A 21,510-nucleotide genomic window follows, 5' to 3' on the forward strand; every position below is an offset into this window, starting at 1 on the left:
GGGTTCCAGCAAGCAAGAAAAATAGGGATGGCTTTGAGTTGAACCTGTAGAAATCTCATTGCTGTTGGTTGCTGGTTCATGCCTACGTAGTAGCCTCACCGAGCTTAGGACAGCCTCCCTTTTCTAATTAGCACACTGGCCCTTTTCTCTCAGGCGGTGGTGTGTCCTGCAGTGACAGAACACAAATGCACAAAGCAGCACGGGGCACGGCCGGCCGGGCAGAGTGGGGCAGGAGTTGGCAGGGGCATCATTTTGTGTACATCTCTTGCCTTGGGATGTCAGCTGTACTGACTGGCTCTGAGTGTTCCTGAGCACTGCTGCTGTCTACTGTCCAGAGGCCTCGGAAATGAGCTAAATGCAAGCTCAGCATCTTGGGCAATGAGACTTTTCTCTGGGACAGTGGTCCTCAGTGGTCCACGGGCCAACAGCATGAGCATCAGATTCCCTCCCCTAATCTGGACCTATTGAGTAAGACACTTTGGGTGGGGCTCAGAAGTGTGTTTTAATACACCTTCCAGGGGATGACCGTGCATGGCCAAGTGTGGGGACCACCGTGCCAGGAGAGGGATCTGCAAATCCTAACTCAGGTTCCCGTGGGCTGAGGAGCCAGCAGCCACTCTCTCCTGTGGCCTATGGTGTCAGGACCAGTCAGGAGCCTACCTAGAGTGAGAGCATGTTGCTCCCTACGATGGCGCCCTGAAAATCACCTTTGTGTAGTCTTCCTGTTGCTGGGTTCACTGAGAAGGTATTGTCTCCTCAGCCAAGACTGCCCAGGAGGAAGGTGGAAGGAAGAATGTTTTTCCATATATCTTTCCAATAAGCCATATGAGGAAACTGAGGCTCAGAGTTCCCAAAATCACGCTGATAGAAGTGACAGGGTCAGAATTTGGACCAGGTCTGTCTGCACCAAGAGCCCTTTTCCCACACCAGCTTGTACCCTGGAGGGGATGGGCATCCTCAGGAGCACCAAGAGGGTAGGGCCTGCCTCTCTGGGAGCTGGAGCCTTCTCTGAACTCTTGACCTTGCTGGGGGAGCCTCCAGCTAAGCCTCTCGAGGCTGCAGGTCCTCTCCTCACTGTCACCTGCCATCAGCACAGCGGGCGTCTCCTCTACTCTGCCGGATGCTTAGGTTCCTGTCAGGGATGTGGCAGCTGCCAGTCAATTAAGCCACAGCCTCGGCAGGCCTGAATGGCAGCTGAGGTGGTCAGGGTGCCAAGCAGACTGCAGGCGGAGGAGCTTCCCCAGCTCCCTCCTTGCCCTTTATTTGGATGCCCCTTACCATCCCAGGAGGGCCCGCCCTTCCCAGCAACCGCTCAGCTCGCCATGCAGCCCCTAGTTCTATGGTAACCCAGTTTAGCAAACAGGCCCAGAGTTTTATAAATAGCTGAATGGCAGGGAAGTGTCCTGTGCAACAAGACAGAACAGGCCTTCCCTGCTTCTGGAGCCATTTCCTGGGATCCTGGGATGGAAATGACTTTAGTGCAGATAAAGTCAAATGGCTCTCACTTCTGTGGGGCTGCCCACTTGGTCTCGCTTCCACTCTTGGGCATGTGAGTGTCCCTCCGCTGCCCTGCCTTCGCTCAGCAGGGCTTCCAAGTCTGCTCCTGGGACGTTTCCTGTTCTTGGAACAGCTGCACCAGCCTGGGGTACCCTCCTGCTACTTGATCCTATAGGGTGGTGTCCAGTGGCTCTGGGTAATTTTCAAATGACCTTGTTCCTCTGACGTCATTAGGGAGCTATTTTTAGCTTTGCTGTTTATGCCACCAAAGTTGGGCTGGGGTGGGGGAGCAGCGAGAGTGAAGGAGGGGCCGGGCTTGGCTTTCCCTTGTCCCAGGCTCTACCAAAGTAGGAACATTAATTCTTCCACATTTACAAAGCACCTACTGAATGTCAGGCCCTGGAGCAGCCAAGTTGATGACAATAGTCTAAATATTCTTTACTCTTGAATTTCTTTTTCTTTTTTTTTATTTTTAAAGTATTTTATTGGTTGTTGTTGGACCTTTATTTATATGTTGTGCTGAGACTTGAACCCAGTGCCTCACACATTCTAGGCAAGCGCTTTACCACTGAGCCACAATCCAGCCTCTTGAATTTATTTTTCTGTGGGCAATATTTTGTGTATTAGAGTGGAAATTAAGCATGAGGGCTCTGGCGCCAGACAGTTTGTGTTGAAATTCTGCCCCCTACCCCATTTACTTCTGAAACCTTGGGTAAGTTTCCCCTCGATTTCCTCGATTTCCCCTTGGAAATGGAAATGGTATGTACCTGCCTCATAAGATTAAAAGAGCTCATACCTGTGTCTGGCACAATAAAAACACAATAACGTCAGCAGTTATTTTATAGTTTTGTGAGGTACAGAGCTGAATGACACCTGGCCTGTCTGTTCGGAGTTGACATCTGGGCTCGCAGAATGTCAGCTATCCGGAGGGAGCACATAGCCCACACCAGTCAGAAGCAACACCTGCCATAGGCATCCCTTTATCCTGACTCAAGGGGGCTATTCAAGGGAAACCCAAAACATGGTTTCCCTCTTGGGAAAGGCTCAGCAGTGGCTCTCAACCCCGAAGACATATCAGAATCCTCTGGGGAACTTTTAAAAAATCTGTACCAACCTCTAGATGCTCTGACTTAATTGGTCTGATCAGGAGGGGCTTAGATTACAGGAGCTGCAAATACTCTCAGGTGTTTCCAGTATCACCTGGGCTGAGGAGGGCAGCCCTGACTAGGATATGTGTCCTCAGAGCTCTCCATAGGCTGCGCCCTTGTGGCTTATCTAGACTGCCTCAAAACTGATCGTCTTCAAAGGCTCTCATGAGGTTTTCCAGCCACTGGCCTGGCAGTTCTCAAATTTGGGCCTGCATGAAAACCACCTGAAATGCTGGCCACAAAGATAATACTGGGCCCCGTTCCAAGCAGTCTTCATTTAAAGAAGATCTGTGGGGCTCAGGCACGTGGCCCTCGGGGGAGAATTATGAGTTCTCTGGGGGCCTGGGCCTCACCTTCCTCTGGGAAGTCATTCCAGACCCTCAGTTCCAAAGACTCCTTCCGAAATCCCCTGGCATTTCATATCTTCTTATCTTTCTGCCTGTTGATGTGTCCCTGTTGATGTTTTGATTTATTAATCTGATCATAATTATAAAGGGTTATTTTTTATAGGTTGGAAAATCCAGGCAAATAAAGAATAGGAATCCTCTCCATTGCCACACTTCTTAATATGTACCTACATCTCTCCAGACATCTCTATAAATTTTTTTTGAGAGTTTTTTTTAATATTTATTTTTTAGTTTTCGGCAGACACGACATCTTTGTATGTGGTGCTGAGGATCGAACCTGGGCTGCACGCATGCCAGGCGAGCGCGCTACCACTTGAGCCACTTCCCCAGCCCCTCTATAAATATTTTGAATAATGAGAAGTTGCTATTCCATGAAGGACTTCACAATCTTTTTTTTTTTTTTTTTTCTTTTTAACCTAAAATGCAATAGATGGTGATCCTGTAGCCCTCCCCCAACTTCATTTCTGTGTCTCCAAGGTGGCTGGTTTAGTCCTGGCCAGAGTACTCAGTAAATAAAATCCTACAATTTTAGAACAGGACAGCGTGTCCATTGGACTTCCAGAGAATTCTGTGTCCAGTTTGCCACAGAGACTGTCCACAGATCTCTGCCCACCAGCCTTAGCAGCAAGGACAGGGCTGCTCCAGGGGACAGCACCCTCACCTAGGGCTTTTCCAGAGACCCTGGAGGTACAGCCAGGACTTTGCACTCAGGGGCCCAAGGTGGGAGAGGGCCAGAGAACAGAACTTGCCAACGACACCCACGAGTGGCTCTCAGGTCAGGACCAGGCTGGAAGTTGCAGGGGAGTTGGCTGCTCTCTTTGGAGTCAGAGAGGTCGTTGCTCAACTCCTTGGATTTTCCATCACAGGGGAGCAGGGAAAGGGTCAGGGGGGGAATGTCTCCTCTGAGCAGGTCCTTTTAAAGCCTCTTGGCTGGACCAATTTCCACCTAGGAGCCAAGGAAACAGTGCCCGGGTGGAGTTAACCCCTCCGTTGCGGATTAATTCTCAGAGGTGGACGGGCCTAGGAGCCCGGGCTCTTGGAAGGCAGAGCTACCCAGGGCAAGAGGCCTAAGGAGCCGTGAACTCTGGCTGGAGAAACCTTCCCTCTGGCCTTGTTAAATCTAACAGGCATAATTGCATCCTGCTGACCTTAATTCCCCTGGCTGGTTTAATTGGTCCTGGCATTGCCCCACTTCCTGTCCTGCCCCTGTAGAGGCAGAGAGTGTCAGCACAGCTGGTGTAGGGCGGGGAAGCCCCTTCTAAGGGTGGGCAAGGGCTCTGGCAGCCCCTAGCCGGGTGGAGGAGGTTTCCCGGTGCCCCACCCCTGTGCCTCCAAGGGAGTGCTGAGAAGCAGCTTGGGGACTCCCATGGAGCAGCTGGCTGGAGCAGGCAATCCAGGGGATCGGGAGCCAGGCTGGCCTCCCATCCCAGCAGCAGGCACTGGGGCAAAGCGGGCAGGCACAGCTGAGCCCTCTACCTGAGGCATCTACAGCATTATCAAGCTCCTAGTACCTGTGGCACCGTGCCCAGCACTCCACACACGTGCTGGCTAAACACTTCCAGCTGCCTAGTGAGTAGGAGGCCATGGGGCACAGCAGTTCAGAGCCAAGTCTTGGGTTAGTTAGATAGTTTCAATCCTGACTGTGGCTTTGCACTGTGACTCAGTTTTCCTGCTGCATCTATGAAATGGGAATGAAATGGCTCATGTTGATAAAGCACATACTATGCTCCCATGCACTGCTCAGAATGCTTTATAACCTTCCCCTGGGGCAGATGCTCATCTAGAGACCTGGACACCCTCAAAAGCCCTTGTCCAAGATCACAGTTATAGGTCACAGAGCTTCATGGATGCACCAGTCACCCCTACTCAGCAGTTTTGTAAGGATTAAAAGGACACTTGTTACCCCAGTTTCTGGCCCATATTAGTAAAAGTTCAATTAAGTTTCATTTGGGAACTAAAACAGAGACAATAATAATTTTTAAAAAGTCACTTATGTTATCTCAGCCTGGATTTTTGGTCTTGTTTAGAGGGAGCTCTGGATTTGAATCTGGGTCATTTGAAGTCACTAAGTTCTGTGACTCTGAAGACAAACTATTTATCCTTTCTAGCATCCATCAGTCTCAGCATCTTCAAAATGCTCCTAGCTGGCTGTGGTGGCGCCTGCCTGCAACCCAAGCTCCTAGGGGGGTTGAGGCAGGAGGATCACAAGTTTGAGGCCAGCCTGGGTGACTTAATGGGATCCCACCTCAAAATGAAAATTAAAAAAGGCCAAACATAGTGGCGTATGCCTGTAATCCCAGCAGCCAGGAAAACTGAGGCAGGAGGCTCAAGAGTTCAAAGCCAGCCTCAGCAGTGTCTGAGACCCTATCTCAAAATAAAAAAATAAAAGGGCTGGGGATGTGGCTCAGTGGTTAAGCACCCCTGGGTTTGCTACCTAGCAAGCACCAAAAAATTAAAAATAAATATAAAGGACCAGGAATGCAGCTCAGTGGTAGAGCACTGCTGGGTTCAATCCCTAGTACTGATAGATAGATAGATAGATAGATAGATAGATAGATAGATAGATAATGCTCTTGACACTTGGCCCCTAGTGTCCCTCAGGAGGATCTGGCAGTCGGTCCAGCCTGGCCCTTAGTGGTCCTCACTCAGTACATGACTAGTATTGATAACCACAATAATAACAAGGGGATGTCAGCAATGGCCAGCACAGTAATCCCACCCAAGGCCACTTCTCGCTGGTCACTCAATTATTTAACAGATATCAAACAGTGATTGGCAGGCACACTCTGTGCTGGGGACACACGTGAGCATCCCTGCCCAGATTGTCAGCCCACGCTGGATCAGCCTGGGGCACTGACAGGGTTTGGTTGCAGGGATTTGCAGGGACATATCCAACATTTTGAGCTAAACTAGAACTTGCTGTGGAAACAACCAAACAGAAGGCTAGGAGGTCCTCTCATAGACACGGACAGGAAGCATTTCCATCCTCAGAAAGCTATGAGTTCCCCTCGGGTGACGAGCAGGGAGAGGGGTGGAGGCACATTCTGGGAAAGTTTAGGGAGGAAAGAGGACTTTAGGCTTTGAAATAAGACATTCCTGCCTCAACTCCGTGTGTGTGTGTGTGTGTGTGTGTGTGTGTGTGTGTGTGTGTGTTTGCAGAGCTGGCATTGAACCCAGGACCTTGCACATGTGCTAGGCGAGTGCTTTACCACGGAGCTACCTCCCTGTCATCCCTTCTTTGAGTGATTTTTTTTAGGTGAGCCACTCATTCCTTTAACTCTCCTTGTTCTCATCCGAAAAATGGAACAAATACTGCCAGTTATTATCAAGATGATGCGTAAAGACAAGATGTGCCTCGATTTTCCCATCTGTAAGAGCACCTACCTCATGGGGTTGTTATGAAGATCACGTAAGCTCATCTACACAAGAGCACTATGGCCTGGCCTGTGACAGGTGCTATGTGGGCATTAGTGACTTGGCTTCTTGGAAGAGGCAGGCTGTCAACTGAACAGAGAAGGGTGGGAGCAGAGGCCAGGCCTGGAATGGAGGGTCACACTGAGTCGACTCTGTGGAGGAGGCTCCAGTTCTGGTTTTTGCTATTTTATGTCGAGAACCTTTGACAAGCTGGTGCGGTGGCGCACACCTGTAATTCCAGAGGTTCAGGAGGCGGAGGCAGGAGGACGGCAAGTTCAAAGCCAGCCTCAGAACTTAGCAAGGCTCTAAGCAACTTAGACCCTGTCTGCAAATAAAAAAAATAAAAGTCCTGGGGATGTGGCTCAGTGGTAAATCCCCCCACTCCGGGTTCAATCCCAAGTACCAAAAAATAAATAAAGGAAACCTCATGTATCATCCCCTGGCCGTTTTGAACATGCCATGGCTCATTCCTGCTGCCACTCTGCACCTTGCTCTTGTTGCCACCTCGGAAATAAAACATGGAGGTTCAGGGGCTTCCTCCAGCCCCTGCACAGCATGGATTTCCTCTCCGCCTAGAGCCAGGCCTTCTCCCTCCTGGCTCTCCCTCCCTCGCCCACCTGGGCAGTGGCTGTTGCCTTTGTTGGATGGGGGAGCCGAGGCCACGGTGTGGGTGGGGTGGCCAGACAGTTTGCCACCCTGGGGATCAGGGTGCCGCAGAGGAAGTCTGGGTAGCAGCCCCCGGGCGAGGGAAGGCTCCTCAGAGCACAGCTCTCCCTGTCTCAGCTCCAACACCTCAGACCTGGCCGTCTCTCAGGTCCCCACCGAAGTGAAGGATCCTTGAAAAGACTCTGCCAGCTTCCTTCTTTCAGGTGGGGCATCAGAGAGCACTGGACCTGCACAGGAGAGGGGCCCAGGGCACTGATCAGCTCCCATGGCCGCTCAGCCTGCCTTCACCATCCCTTTTATCTAAGGAAAAAGCTTTCTGGCCTATGGACATGTCGAGCAGATACCCCTGAGACAATTCTTACCCAAAGATGGTCCGAGTAGGTCCAGAGCCAGAGGCACAGAGCGGGGTACTTGGGTCAGGGTGATTGTCCCTGGACCTGCGGGCTTTCCTCAGATTCTGGGGGACCTAGGAGTTGTAGCAGGCAGGTGGCAGAGTCGGGCTGGGCCTGGGTGTAGTTTTGCTCTTCAGCCCTGCCTGGGAGCCCCTTTCCTTCCAGGGTCCCCCTCTGGTCTTGACCAAGTCAGGGGTACTGGGCAAGGCCTGGGAAAGGGCTGCTCCCCTGGGGCCCCTGGGGCCCCCTCCCTTTTCTCTTCCTGCTTATTCCACACCATTCTCCCCCCAGCCAGGCCGTGGGAAGAATGCCGTGTCCTCTGAACGGGGGCCAAGAGTGACAGGTGGTGGCAGCCTGGGCTACATGGCCCCTGGTGTAAGAGATCCTCTTCTCCGTCCCCGCCTCCACTGCCCGTACCCCTGCCTCCGCCTCTGCCCACTGGGCCCAATCCCTTACAACCTCCCCAGAACTCTTCCCGAGCAGCCGCTGCAAGACAGGCAGCCACCAGGTTGCCCCTCTCTGCTCCAGGTACGTCTCTACCCTCAAGTCAGCTGGCCTTGGCCTCCTCTGGCCACAGCCAGACCACAGGAGGTATTCACTAGCTCGACATACCTCACTCTTCTTTCTGCAGCTAGGAAGACTTGAGTTAGAGAAACAGAAGCACACGCCTCCCTACCTCATGGCGACAGAAAATGGAGCAGTGGAGCTGGGAATCCAGAGCCCATCAACAGGTGCCAAGCTGGGGCCGAAGATGGAGGGAGGAGCTTGGGAAGGGGTGTCTGAATCCAGGGCTGGGCAGTTCCTCGGAAGGAGTTCTGTGCCGAAGTTTCTTTGCATGGTGCATGGTGCATGGGGATTCAGACATCAGGATGATCTCTGGGTAGGGTTGGGCTGGGTCCAGGGCCTGCAGGAAGTCCTTCCTGGAGAGACCAGGAGGTGTGAAGCCACCGTGGATGGCTACTGGGGACCCACTTACACACCTTACGCAAGGAGTGGAGGGAGGGACAGCAAGGCCCACCCAAAGGGACAGCTTCCCACCGAGGCCTCCGAGGTCCTGGCACTCATCTAGGGCCCACCATGTGGCCCCTAGGCCCAGTGGGGCCAGCATTTGCAAGCCATTTCCGAGTGGAGACCTGAGCCCAGAACTGGTCTCTGCCCAGCTGATTGGGGTGGGAGGACCAGGAGGGCTGGTCCTGATGGGTGTCTTACCTCCTTTGCAGAAGAGGCACCCACAGGTGCTGCAGGTGAAGGACCTCCAGCTGCAGAGAAGGACCCTGGCCCCCCAGACCCCAAGAAAGATCCTGACCCATGCCCCCCAAAGGGAGATACCAAAGCTCTCACCCCAGAGAAAGGGGACGGCGCCCCCACGCAACCCTCAGCCGGCAGCCAGGGCCCCGGGGAAGAGGGGGATGGGGGCGGGGGGCCCGCGGAGGGCAGTGCTGGGCAGCCGGCAGCCCTGCCCCAGCAGACGGAGACGGCCGAGGCCAGTGTCAAGAAGTCCAGGGAAGAGCAGGGACCCTCAGGCAGCCAGGGCCCCGAAGAGCCCAAGATGGGCAAGAAGGCAGCCGAGGGCCAGGCCGCCGCCAGGAGGGGCTCCCCGGCCTTTCTGCACAGCCCCAGCTGCCCCGCGGTCATCTCCAGGTGAACACCCTCTGCCTGGGAGCGGGGAGGGGGCGGTGGCTCTGATCCCAGGGGTCATGCTCAGGTCCCCTAGCTGGCCATGGACATCATCATCTTCGGTTCCGGGAGGGGAGTTCTAATGTCCAGGTCCCTCTGTCCTGGGCATTGGTTAAACATCTTGTCCCTGCACAAACCAGACCTAGAATGTTAGGTGGGAGATATCCCCAAAGACCACCTAGGCTGAATTTTTCTTTCCTTTTCTAGGCATCTGGGGTCAAGAGTCCCCCTTATTCCGTGGACTTAGGTCTGGCCAAGACCTTGGGGGAAAGGATAATCCTTCTTATTCTAATTTTATTGGTATAATATGAAAAGATGACTAATAGATTGGTAGTCAATGCTAATATTTTGGTAACCATCATACAGCACAGGTCCCGTGTTGCATCAGTTGTGTACACCTGAAGTCATTCCTGATATGTTGCCATCCACAATGATCACACCATAGCAATCTGATAATCATGTAAAGTCAATTTCACGGTCACAGTTTTTAAGAATCACGAGCTACTTAACTGGGTGAGGTGGAACCTGTCTGTAATCCCAGCTACTTTGGGAAGCTGAGGGAGGAGGATTACAAGTTTAAGGCCAGCCTGGACAATTTATTGAGGCTCTGTTTCAAAAGAAAAAAGAAAAAGGATTGGGGATGTGGCTCAGCGGTAGAATGTTTGGCTGGCCTGCTCGGGGCTCTGGGTTCCATCCCTAGGACCCCCCTTCCCAGCTACATAGCTCCTTAGCTGTATCTACATGGTATCAGCAACCCATTAATAGTTAATAATGACCTATTAGTGGGTTGATGGTCAAGGTAATGACCATTCCATGATTTTGCACAAAGTGAATTTGGATGTATTTGGGGGCAGGGGCGGGCGCTGCAGGTGAGGTAGGTTCTGGAAGCCTGGAGCCCTGCCTAGGTGCAGGGTGGCGGCTGCCGGGAGCTTCAACTCTGTTCTCACTTTCTAGCTCTGAGAAGCCACTCGTGGAGAAGCCCCCAAGCGAGGTGTCAGAGCTCATCTTTGAAGGGGTGCCGGTGACCCCTGACCCCACAGATCCTGGGCCAGCCAAGGCAGAAGGAGGGAAGAACATCCAGGCAGGGAGCCAGAAGGAAGCTGGAGACAAAGCCCCAGGCCAGGCTGGCCAGGCTAAGGTGCAAGGGGACACCTCGAGGGGGATCGAGTTCCAGGCTGTTCCCTCAGAGAGATCGGAGGTGGGGCAGGCCCTCTGTCTGACAGCCAGGGAAGAGGACTGCTTCCAGATTTTGGGTAGGCCAGGGGCAGGCGGACTGGGGTTGCCCTAGAGGTGGGGGGAGGGAAGGGACCCATCAGTCCCAAGAGTCCCCATTCAGGGGACTGGACAGCCCTGAGTTATGCCCCACCCAGGCCCACCAGACTGAATGTTCCTGGCCTCAGGAAGTATTTCCTTTGGATAGAAATGGAAGAGAGGAAGCCAAGCGCCCCACAGCATAAGCGAAGGCAGCCTGACTTCCAATTTAGATTTTATTCTACTTTGACTTAAATGAAGTAAAAGAAAACAGAAAGAAAGAAAAAAGTCAGGCAGGTTATTAGAGCAAGAATCTGCAGTGCAGTGTGGCTTGAGGGTCAATCTATACAAGGGCTCAAATGCCAGGCTTTGGTCAGCTACAGGTTGGGGGGAAGGGCTTCTGGGAGCCATAGAGGGTTCATGAGCTGAGGAGCACCGGTGTCTGTGTGTGGGACCAGGGACCACGGAACTGTGCATGAGATGGGGCAGGACTGCAGACAAGGAGCCAGGGGCGATTGTGAGTGGGCAGCAGAGAGCCCTGAGTATGAGTGGACCTGGGGAGGGGGCGAAGAGGGAAAGGGCCCCAACAGGGACGCTACAGGGCTGGGGTGGGTGAGATGGGGTCAGGAGAGCCCAGTGTCCGGACGCCACCCGCACCCCCTCCCGGCCGAGGTGCCCCGGGAGACCCGCCAGCCTGCCTGGTGAGCGGCACAGTGCCACCCAGACTGGGTGGGAGGACCTGGCGGCTGGGCGGCGGCCAGCAGCCCTGCCTCCTGCCCCCAGCGGTGGCACAGACCTCCGTCCCCCCCGCCCCGCCCCGAGATCACATCCTCGGCGAGACGGGACCTGAACCACCTCCAAGGGCCGCCTGATTTATCACCGGCCGGCTTCCCTGCCGCCTCCTGCTATTTATAAAGAGGTTTCCATTCCGGATGACTCAGCCCGCAGGCCCGCGGGGCCCGCAGTTCCCCGTGGGGACGCTAGGTGGCGCCATCCCCCCACCGAACTGCTCCGCCCGGGTCCGGGTGGCGAGATCAGCCGCGAGGGAGGGCAGGTCCCAGCACCAACCAGCAGCCCCACAGTCTGGGATTCCACTTCACGGCTGCTGTACTGGTTGTTTTAATAGAAACAAAGACACTTCGGGATGGAGTACCCTACCTTTCAAAGTAGGAGGGTCTCAGAAGTCCAATCAGCTCTCCCATGGTCCTGCCCCGGCACACTGGATTCTTCCAAGATTATTTTAGATGTCATGGAACTGGAAATTGGAAACTGGGCCCCTAGCATCTCTCCTGGTGTCCCAGTGATCATTCAGTGAACTTACCTTCCCTGGAAGGGACCCAGGCAGGCAGACAAGGGGAGACAGAGTTCATCCTCAGCCTTCCTGACACTGACCTTCTGCTCTGCTTCCCCAGATGATTGCCCACCACCCCCCGCCCCCTTCCCACACCGCATTGTGGAGCTGAGGACCGGAAATGTCAGCAGTGAATTCAGCATGAACTCCAAGGAGGCGCTGGGAGGGTGAGAGCTGAGACCCCAAACTGGGACCCAGAGGTGGGTGGGCACCCAGACCCCGGCCCAGACACAGCTCACTAGGGGACGGGTCACGTGGAGACGGTCATTTCTATGTGCCCACACGTGCACAGGCTGTCTCATGCAGATGACACTGTCCCTCTCATGGACACATCGTTGGTCATTCAGTGTTCCCAGAGGAAATACACAGGATTTTCCTTCTGGGACCACAGTGACCTGCAGTTCCTGCTTGGTAACAATCCTGGCTCGGTCTGGTACCACTAAAGAGCCAGCTCCCTCCCTGAGACCTGAAGGCGCCTCCCCAGAGCCCAGGGTGTCTCTCTGAAGCCTGGAAGGGTTCATTCCAGGGCCATCCTGCCCAGGAGCTGCCCTTCCTGAGCACAGCCTGCCTTCAGCCGGTACCCGGCTTCTGGAGGGCAGCAGGGCTGGCTTGGGCCATGGCTCCTACCTCCCAGACAAGGATCCAGAGTCACCATGGGGTCTGGGGCCAAGACAGGAGCAGTGCACAGGGCCCTGCTGACCCCCTGCCCTTCAGAGCCCCTCACTCCTGGCTTCTCATCTTTCCAGAGGCAAGTTTGGCGCCGTCTGTACCTGCACAGAGAAAGCCACAGGCCTCAAGCTGGCAGCCAAAGTCATCAAGAAACAGACCCCCAAAGACAAGGTAGCGGGGTGGGGGGCTGGCTGGCGGGGCGCGCAGTGCCTGGAGTGGGCACCTCTCACCACCTTCTGCCTGGTGGGAAAACTCGTTGCACTGAAGTTGCCGCAGTCAGAGGGACAGGAGCCCGGGCCCTCACCACACACCAGACTTTTCAGTTAGTGAACTTCTCTGGGGACTCCCCCTTCCAGGCTCGGGCTCTTCATGACCCCAGGTTCAGTTCAACCCTGCTGGTGGGACTAGGCTCTGGGCCAGGCCCTGTGCTGGGCACTAGAGTCTCGAAGTGTGTGGCTACTGTCCCTGTCCCCACCAAGGTGGAAGGGCCCAGTGTAGAGCATCTCTAGTCCCCAGCCTGGGCCCAGCGCAGAGGCCATGAGTAATGTTTGTCCCAGGAATGGGCGGGCAGCTGGGCACAGGTGGTGAGGCAGGGGCTGGTGTGGGGGTGAGGATGGCCTCCTGCCCAGGTGTTCACAGCCTCAACTCGGGAGTGGGGGTGGGAGGCTCAGGAGTGGGATCAGGGAGGCCCTGACTCAGCCACGGGGTCAGGGAGGCTTCCTGGACCAGCTTCTCCTGAGCAAGGGCTTTTCAGAGTGAGATGTTCTGGAGGAGAGAGCAGGAAGGAGTTTCAGGCAGAAGGCATTATGGGGTGTAGCTCCGTGGTAGAGCGCCTGCCTTTACAAAGCCCCGGGTTTCATCCTCAGCACAGGGGAGGAGGAAGAGGAAGAAAAGGAGGAGGAAGAGGAGAGGGACCATGAGAGGAAAATAAGGACCCAGTACCAGAAATAGTGGGGGTACTAAGAAGTGAGGTTATGACGTTTTCCACAGAGGCACCCAAGTGTGGCATATGCAAAGGCCCAGAGCACAGCAGGTGCACACGGAGCAGCTTGGAGCACAGCAGCCCTTCATGGCTCTAAGCATGGTAGCAAGGAATGCATTATTTTTTTCTTGTTTTGTTTTTGGTACTAGGGATCGAACCCCAGCCCTTTGTATGTATTTTATTTAGAGACAGGATCTCACTGAGTTACGTAGGGCCTCACTAAGTTGCTGAGGCTGGCTTTGAACGCACAATTTTGCAGCCTCAGCCTCCCAATCTGCTGGGATCACAGGTGTGCGCCACCGCGCCTGGCTGATGGGTGGCATTTGAGGTTTCCTGCGGTGTGAATATCCCTGCCCAGAGCCAATACCAACCTACCAAGGTGGTAACAGGCTGGCACACTTCTTGAAAGTGATAGATACTGGTGACTTAGACTAAGAAGGCAGTGCGGGGTGGTGAGAAATGACCGGCACATCATCTAGTTTGAAAGTGGCCTGTACTGAAGGACTTACCAGTGGCTCCCATGTGGGGCATGAGGAAGTGAGGGACAGGGGAAGCTGAGGTGGCTCCTAACGTTTTGCCCCTCTGCTGGAGCAAGCCGGGGCCCATCAGCTGTGGAGAGGTGCTATCCGTGGCTTCCTCTGGAGAACGATGGATTTGAGCTCCTTCTCAGTTCTCCCAGGGAATGGCAGGCAGGCCACTGATGTGTTGGGGTGTGGAGCAGGAGGACGGGGTCAGAGGCCGAGATGTGTGTTTGGGAACAGATCCTTGCATGCAGTGGACAGTTGGGACGTCGGTGTGGACTTCCAAGGAGAGATCTCAGCAAGGGGGGAGACAGAGGCACAGAGGCCAGCAGGGAAGGAGGCTGGGCAGGGGTCCAGGCAGGGACCCGCAGGTCTGGCCAAGGGTGAGGTCTGGGCTGGAGGCAGGGAGTGATTTGCTTGACGGGTCCCCAGGAAATGGTGATGCTGGAGATCGAGGTCATGAACCAGCTCAACCACCGCAATCTGATCCAGCTCTACGCGGCCATGGAGACCTCAAACGAGATCATCCTGTTCATGGAGTAGTGAGTGCCAGCTGGGGGGCGGGTCAGGGGAGTGGGTGCCAGCCCCCAGGGTGAGCCTGTACTTCGGTCTGTGCACGCAGCATCGAGGGTGGCGAGCTCTTCGAGAGGATCGTGGATGAAGACTACCACCTGACCGAGGTGGATACCATGGTGTTCGTCCGGCAGATCTGCGACGGGATCCTCTTCATGCACAAGATGAGGGTCCTGCACCTGGACCTCAAGGTACTGGGCAGGGGCTCCCAAAAGGGATGGGGCACTAACCACTAACACCCAATGTCCGCGTTGTCACCAGTGGTCTTCCACCCCCACTTCCATCCATCGTTCCAGTAACAGATTCAAAGGGCATTGGGTACTTACTAAGTACCAGGAGCTGGGGGTCCTGTGATTCCAGTTTTCATGGAACTTCTAGTCTGGTGCTAAGTATTTGCTAAAGAATATTTTTTATTGTTTTGGTCCTGGGGATTGAACCTGGGGTGCTTTACCACTGAGCCGCATCCCCAGCCCTTTATATATTTTATTTACAGACAGGGTCTCACTAGGTTACTTAGGACCTCGATAAATTGCTGAGGCTGCCTCTGAACTCGTGATCCTCCTGCCTCAGCCTCCAGAGCTGCTGGGATTACAGGTGTGTGCCATCGGGCCTGGATGCTAAAGGATCCTCTACAGTCCCGTGAGCTCCAGGCTCGGTGTGTCTCACAACCAGGTGGCTAAGCAGCTGCCTCCATGTTGGCCTTTGATAGGTACTATGAGTGCTTGTTCATTTATTCAAAAGAATGAATATGTGTCTCTGGCCTGCTGTCTGCCAGCCAGCGTTCCGTGGTGGAGATCTGAGGCTGAACCAAATAAAGATCGACCTCTGCCTTCTTGGAGCTAACCAATGAGAATATTGTCCAGGCACCAATGCAGGAGATGTGGGTGTCACCATCAGTTTAATGGAAAATATTTATGTCCCTTTCTGAACTGGCATGGCACCAGGCATGCAGTAGGTCGGGGAGGGCACCTGGAATCATGTACCAAATCAACTCCTGTTGGCTAGTAGTAGCTGCCCGGAGCTTGGTGACACCTGCCCAGGTGTGCAGTAGGGAGGGGCCGCACCAGTGCCAGGTACCCTTACGGCAGGTGCTAATGTTGTGGGGTAAGTGGCGAGGCTAGCAGAGATGAAATGTTAATGCCAAGGTGCGTCAGTGCCACCAGCCGGGTGGATTTCATTCACTCACTTGATAAACACGTGCCGAGTATCTGTGATGGGAAGGGACTGCCCAGTAACAGGTTAGACTACCCCTAACACAGGTCTTCCCATAAGGACCCCAAAGGACAGAATACCTGTCCCAGGGAACCTACAGATTAGTGGGGGAAACAGACATTCATAATGTAACTAATAATAATGACAATAATTAGCATTATAAACCATTCAGAATGTGCGGAGGCCTGGGGGTGTAGCAAATGATAGAACATTTGCCTGAAATGTGTGAGGCCCTGGGTTCAATCTCTAGCACTGCAAAAAAAAAAAAAAAAAAATGAATACACTTAGAAATGGTTACTCTGGCGGGTGCAGTGTCACATGCCTGTAATCCCCGTGGCTCGAGAGGCTGAGACAGGAGGATCGCGAGTTCAAAGCCAGCCTCAGCAACTTGGCAAGACCCTAAGCAACTCAGTGAGATGGGGCCTAAATAAAATAGAGAAAGGGGCTGGGATGTGGCCCAGTGGTTAAGGGTCCCTGAGTTCACCCCCCCAAAAAAAGAAATGGTTAACACATATATACATCTATACCCATAAAAATATTATTAAAAGTATTACAGGAAAGTGCACAACAATAACGAGGAAGCGTGGTGCTCTGCCTCTTGCCTGTGAAGGCGGAGACAGGCAAGAGCCAGAGACTGGGAGGTCGGAGCAGGTGGCAGGAGGTGGCTCTGACACCACTGGGGTCGCCTCGTGACAGGCTCGATCTGCGTGGTCATGGGATCCTTCCAACTGCCTCTTGGGCCTCGCTTGGTGAAAGTGCCCTGTCACCATCCTGTGATGATGAGGGAGGAGGGTAAAGAGATGGCTCCACGGGGCCAGGGCGGGCGTGGGGTGCTCAGGAGACTGTGGGGAGACCCTCAGAGAGGGATGGGGCCTGAGCCAAGCTGATTTGCTGATGGTTTGAGTGGGGGCAGGGGCAGGAAAGAGTCAAGGTGACCCCAGAGTTATTGGGGGCAGCTGGTGCCTGCGTGGGGACATTAGAGGCCTGCATTCCCCTCTGAAAGCCAGTTTCTTTGGGGACTAGAACAGGATCCCCAATCAAATGCACTGCCCCCAGGAAGGTCGACCTGCAGTGTGGCTTTCGGGATAACAATAAGATTTTCATCAGAAAGGGTTTTGCCAGGATCAAGAGAGTGGGGTGCTCCCCAGCCCAAGGCTGTTCTCCAGGACTCATGGCTGCAGGGCTTCTGGGGACCTCTTGGGTGTGGCCTGAGCATCTCCAAAAGGAGGTCTGAGTCTGCTTGTTCCCTCAAGTGCCCGCTGCCTGGTGCCTTTCTTTTCCTTGTCCTGGTGGGACACCGGCTGAACCGTGGAGGTCCCTTTTGTCTGGCCGAGTGAACCATGGATTCTGCAAAGGCCTCAGGAAGCGTTTGGTTAAAGGCCTCGAATCAAACACCCAGAGGGACCAAGTGACGGGGTCGTGGCGAAGACCCAGGGGGCTCAAGGACTTTGGTCCTGTCTCCCTCTACTGTGGCTGGGCCTCTGTCTCCAGGAGGTGCTGGGTTTATGTGGAACCTGCCTTAAACCACGGGGACCCTCCTGTGTCTGCCCTGGACTGGGCTTAGTCCTGGGTCGTGTTCTAGGAAGAGGAAACAGGCTGGGGAGCGTCCTCCTCACACTCACCGGAGCTTGACAAGCAGATTTCCTCTGAGCCTTGTTGAGCACCTACTGAATGCTTTGGCTAGTCACTGATGGACTAAGGAGACTGGGAGAAGATGGTCCCTGCCCTGCACCCAACCCACAAGCACTTCATGCACCCCAGGCCTACCCTGCAGAGTGTAACGCGGGACCGTGTTGGCTGGCGGGGACCTCGGGAGGCCAGTGCTGAAGTCTGACAATCCAGGCTCAGATCTTGGTTCTGTCACTTATTTCTGGGCCACCATGGCACTTCTGAGTCTGAGCCTCAGTTTTCTCGGCCATAAAGTGGGGAGAATGGTAGCTGCATCCTGGGGTAACAGCCCTGGGAGCCCTGGGCTGGTGTGTTCTGGCCTGGGACTCTGGCGCGCCACAGCCTGGAGGTGGCCCTGCCCTGGCCACCCACCCGGGCACACCTCTCTCCTCTGCAGACCTCAGTCCCCCTCAGAATCACTAGGACGTTGTTCTTTGTGGCTTAGAGGGAGGGGAGTCCGACCCAAACCCACCGAGTGTTCTCCAGCCTTGAGCCTTCCTACGAGCCCCCTGGGGCTCTCAGCCTCCTATCTGTGCAGGGACAGTCAGAGTGGACGGCCCCTGATGGCTGCCCACACTGGCAACTTGGGCCTTGTGTCGGGGAGCCTGGTCTTGGGTGGAGAGGGACAGAGAGCAGGATCAGAGGCCAATCCAGGTCACCCCGTCTCCGCAGCCAGAGAACATCCTGTGTGTCAACACCACGGGCCACCTGGTGAAGATCATCGACTTTGGCCTGGCACGGAGGTACCACCTGGGTGTCGGGGACAGCAGGGCCGGCCTCTGTGTGGGCAGGGCCAGGGCAGGGCAGAGAGTGCCCGGAGCAGGCTGGGGCTCTGAGTTCGTGATCGCACCCCCAGGTACAACCCCAACGAGAAGCTGAAGGTGAATTTTGGGACCCCGGAGTTCCTGTCACCTGAGGTGGTGAATTATGACCAGATCTCCGACAGGACAGACATGTGGAGCCTGGGGGTCATCACCTACATGCTGTGAGCCCCGGGGGAGGGCGGTGACTGTGGGGCTGGTTGGGGTACAGGGGAGGGGCAGCAGAGGCCAAGGTGGGCCCCGGGGTCCTGGTGAGGTGGGCCCACCCACTGGGAGAACCAGGAAAGGGGCTTTTGTACCCATTTCGTAGATGGAAAAGCCCAGGCCCCCAGAGGGGTAGCATCTCAGCCCAGGGTCCTGGACGGCAGGCTGCAGGCGACCCGGGCGGGGCAGAGGGGCAGTGGATACTTTTTGTGCGCTCATCACCGGGTCTTGCACTCGTCCTTCCTCATCCTCCCTGGGGAGCTGGGATGATCATGCCCATTTTTCAGATGAGAAGAGTGAGGCTCAGAGAGGGGAAGTGACTTACCCAAAGTCACCCAGCCAGATCCAAACCCAGGTCTGTCCCACTCGGGAAGCCGGGGGTCTTTCCAGCACATGGTGTGCCTCCGAGGCTCTGCCCACCCCCCGCCCACTCTGCAGGTCCAGTCTCACCTCCCGGTCCCCTGCCACCTCTTTCCTCCAGGCTGAGCGGCCTCTCCCCGTTCCTGGGAGACGATGACACAGAGACCCTGAATAACGTCCTGTCTGCCAACTGGTACTTTGACGAGGAGACCTTCGAGGCCGTATCGGATGAGGCCAAAGACTTTGTCTCCAACCTCATCGTCAAGGATCAGGGGTGAGCCTCCGTGTGACTGTGCCAGGGAGGGTGGGAACCGTGCCACCATCACCCTGCTGACGCCCCTCCCACAGGGCCCGCATGAGCGCTGCCCAGTGCCTCGCCCACCCCTGGCTCAACAACCTGGCCGAGAAAGCCAAGCGCTGTAACCGCCGCCTCAAGTCCCAGATCCTGCTTAAGAAATACCTCATGAAGAGGCGCTGGAAGGTACCGAGGGCGGGTGGGCGGGAGGAGTCCCTGTGGCAGACCCCAGCCCCTCCAGCCCTGCCTCGGCACATTTCCTCCACCAGGCCTGGAAAACAGGGCTGGTCTCCCTCTCTGCGTCCTGGGCTGGGGAGGGGCTCATCAGGGGCGGGGGCTCAGGAAAGTGTCTCTGACCCCATCCCTGTGTGGGATCATATTCCAAATATTTATCAAACAGCCACTACTTCTAGGCATCAGTGGACACAAGAGACCATCATCCCAATCCTTATGGACTTACCTTGGGTGGAAAATGGAGAGTTGTTGGAATGGATTAAGGCTGGTTGGGTTCTAGGAAAAAATGAGGGCAATCAGCAGTGCCAGGAGAGAGGCTGCACTTATAAATAAGCAATCAGGGAGGGCTCGCTGAGGAGCCCTCTAGGAGATACAGAGTGAGCGTGCCAGGACTGAGGGAAGAGTATTCCAGGCAGAGGGAAGAGTCAGTGCAAAGGCCCTGTGGCAGAGCCAGCTGGTGAGTTCAAGGAACAGGTAGGAGGCCAGTATAGCTGAAAGTAGAGTGAGTGAGGGGGTAGGAATGAGAAACAAAGGGACAGGAGACAAAGGGACTTATCTGCCACCACAAGAGGTTTTTTACTTAGAGCCACTAGAGTGGTCTGGGCTCTGGCCTGGTTGACTTAATCTGATGAATGAATGGAGGAAGCAATCCTGTGGCTGGTTTGGGAGTGAAGGGGACCCTGAGAGGACGCTCAGCTTCTCCCTGACCCCTCTCTCTCCTGCCCTAGAAAAACTTCATCGCTGTCAGCGCTGCCAACCGCTTCAAGAAGATCAGCAGCTCAGGGTCCCTGATGGCTCTAGGGGTCTGAGCCCCCGGAGCAGCTGAGGCCCGGACGCAGCCGCACAGTGGCCAGGGCTGAGGCCACACAGTCCAGAAGGCCCGAGAAGGCAGGCCAGACCCCTGGGCTGGCTGGTCGGGACAAGGCTGCGCGGGCAGGGAGGCTCGGCTCCCCACGCCCCTGTGCAGTGACGCTTCCCCGACCTGAGCCGCTCGGAGTGTGGCCAGATCCCTCCAGCTAATGCCCCCCACCCCAGGGGCTCTGGCCGTCCGTCCGCTGCACCCCAGACCCTACCAAGGGCCACTGCGGCTGCTCCCCTTCCCCACTGGCTCCCTCTGAACTGCTGCCCTGGTGGCCCCTGCTCTGCCCACCAGGGGCATCCCCGGCCTGGGCTTGCTCCTAGCTGGGGTGGGACGGCTGGGGGTCCCACATGCGTGTGGGGCTCCTGCAGTCATGGAGGGAGGCCCCTGGAGGGGGCAGGAAGGCAGCCCCCAGTTCCCCAGGCCCAGCTGCCCCGGAAGAAGCAGGCTTTGGAGGGAGGACCTCATGCCCCGCCCACTCCCAGCAGATAAGGCCTTGCACATACCATCTGGCCGCCCCACCGCCTTCCTGGTGACCACCAACACACAGGAACTGTGTGAGAGGGGCACGCCCCGCCCAGGCCTGGCAGGGGGCCGGGAGAGGCTGGGGGACACAGGAGACCACCCCTGAGCTTGCCTGAGGGTCAAGCCCGCCCCACCCGGCCACTCTGGACCCATCCCAGGGGTCACCCACGGCCTCAAATGCAGGGGTCAGAGGTCCCAGAGGAGTACAAAGGCCATTGGGCAGCCCCCAACCTGCTCTCAGCTTGTGCCTTGTAAATAAATGTACAGGTTGGACGTGGACGTGGCCTCCTTCCCTCTGCGCGACTGCGGGTGGGCGCTCTCCGACGTGCATCTGAGCGCTGGGCACCCCCGCAGGCTTAGGAGCCAGAGCGCCCAGCGCGCCATCTGGGCCACAGGCGTTCCTGCTTTGCACCCCGGTTTCTCACCTGTGGCAGGGAGGGCACAGCAGAGGAGGCACAGCAGCAGCCCACAGTGACTGGGTGGCAGTGATTGCTAGGCTTTGGTTAAGTGCTTGCATATGTTATCTCGTTAGTCCTCATATCGGGACTATATCATTTCTGCCTCCGTCAGGTTGGGGCATCAGGAGCGCGGCACAGCGGGGTCATCGTCTTTTTTTTTTTTTTTTTTTTTGGTACTAAGGATTGAACCCAGGGTCACTCAACCACTGAGCCCGTCCCCAGCCCTATTTTGTACTTTATTTAGAGACAGGGTCTCACTGAGTTGCTGAGGCTGACTTTGAACCTCGGATCCTCCTGCCTCCGCCTCCGGAGCTGCTGGGATGACA

General features: G+C 55.6%; 1 protein-coding gene across 2 annotated transcripts; it reads left to right on the forward strand.

Annotated features, from left to right (window-relative positions):
* The first annotated feature begins 7,234 nt into the window (after positions 1–7,234).
* On the forward strand, positions 7,235–21,003 carry Mylk2 (myosin light chain kinase 2). Of its 2 annotated transcripts, XM_076851678.1 has the most exons (14): positions 7,235–7,335; positions 7,816–8,052; positions 8,156–8,255; positions 8,745–9,165; positions 10,156–10,454; positions 11,865–11,970; positions 12,550–12,643; positions 14,408–14,517; positions 14,598–14,739; positions 18,101–18,171; positions 18,285–18,413; positions 18,935–19,087; positions 19,162–19,294; positions 20,071–21,003. In XM_076851678.1, the coding sequence occupies exons 2-14, from the start codon at positions 7,888–7,890 to the stop codon at positions 20,149–20,151; spliced, it is 2,004 nt and encodes a 667-aa protein (XP_076707793.1). In that variant the 5' UTR covers positions 7,235–7,335; positions 7,816–7,887; the 3' UTR covers positions 20,152–21,003. The 2 variants fall into 2 exon arrangements, 1 of the variants encoding a protein (XP_076707793.1); XR_013090807.1 differs by lacking the exons at positions 7,235–7,335; positions 19,162–19,294; positions 20,071–21,003 and adding an exon at positions 18,741–18,808 and having other exon boundaries at positions 7,842–8,052; positions 18,935–19,019.
* Positions 21,004–21,510: the final 507 nt, after the last annotated feature.

The sequence above is a fragment of the Callospermophilus lateralis genome, chromosome 3, assembly GCF_048772815.1.
Source record: "Callospermophilus lateralis isolate mCalLat2 chromosome 3, mCalLat2.hap1, whole genome shotgun sequence".
Taxonomy (NCBI): domain Eukaryota; kingdom Metazoa; phylum Chordata; class Mammalia; order Rodentia; family Sciuridae; genus Callospermophilus; species Callospermophilus lateralis.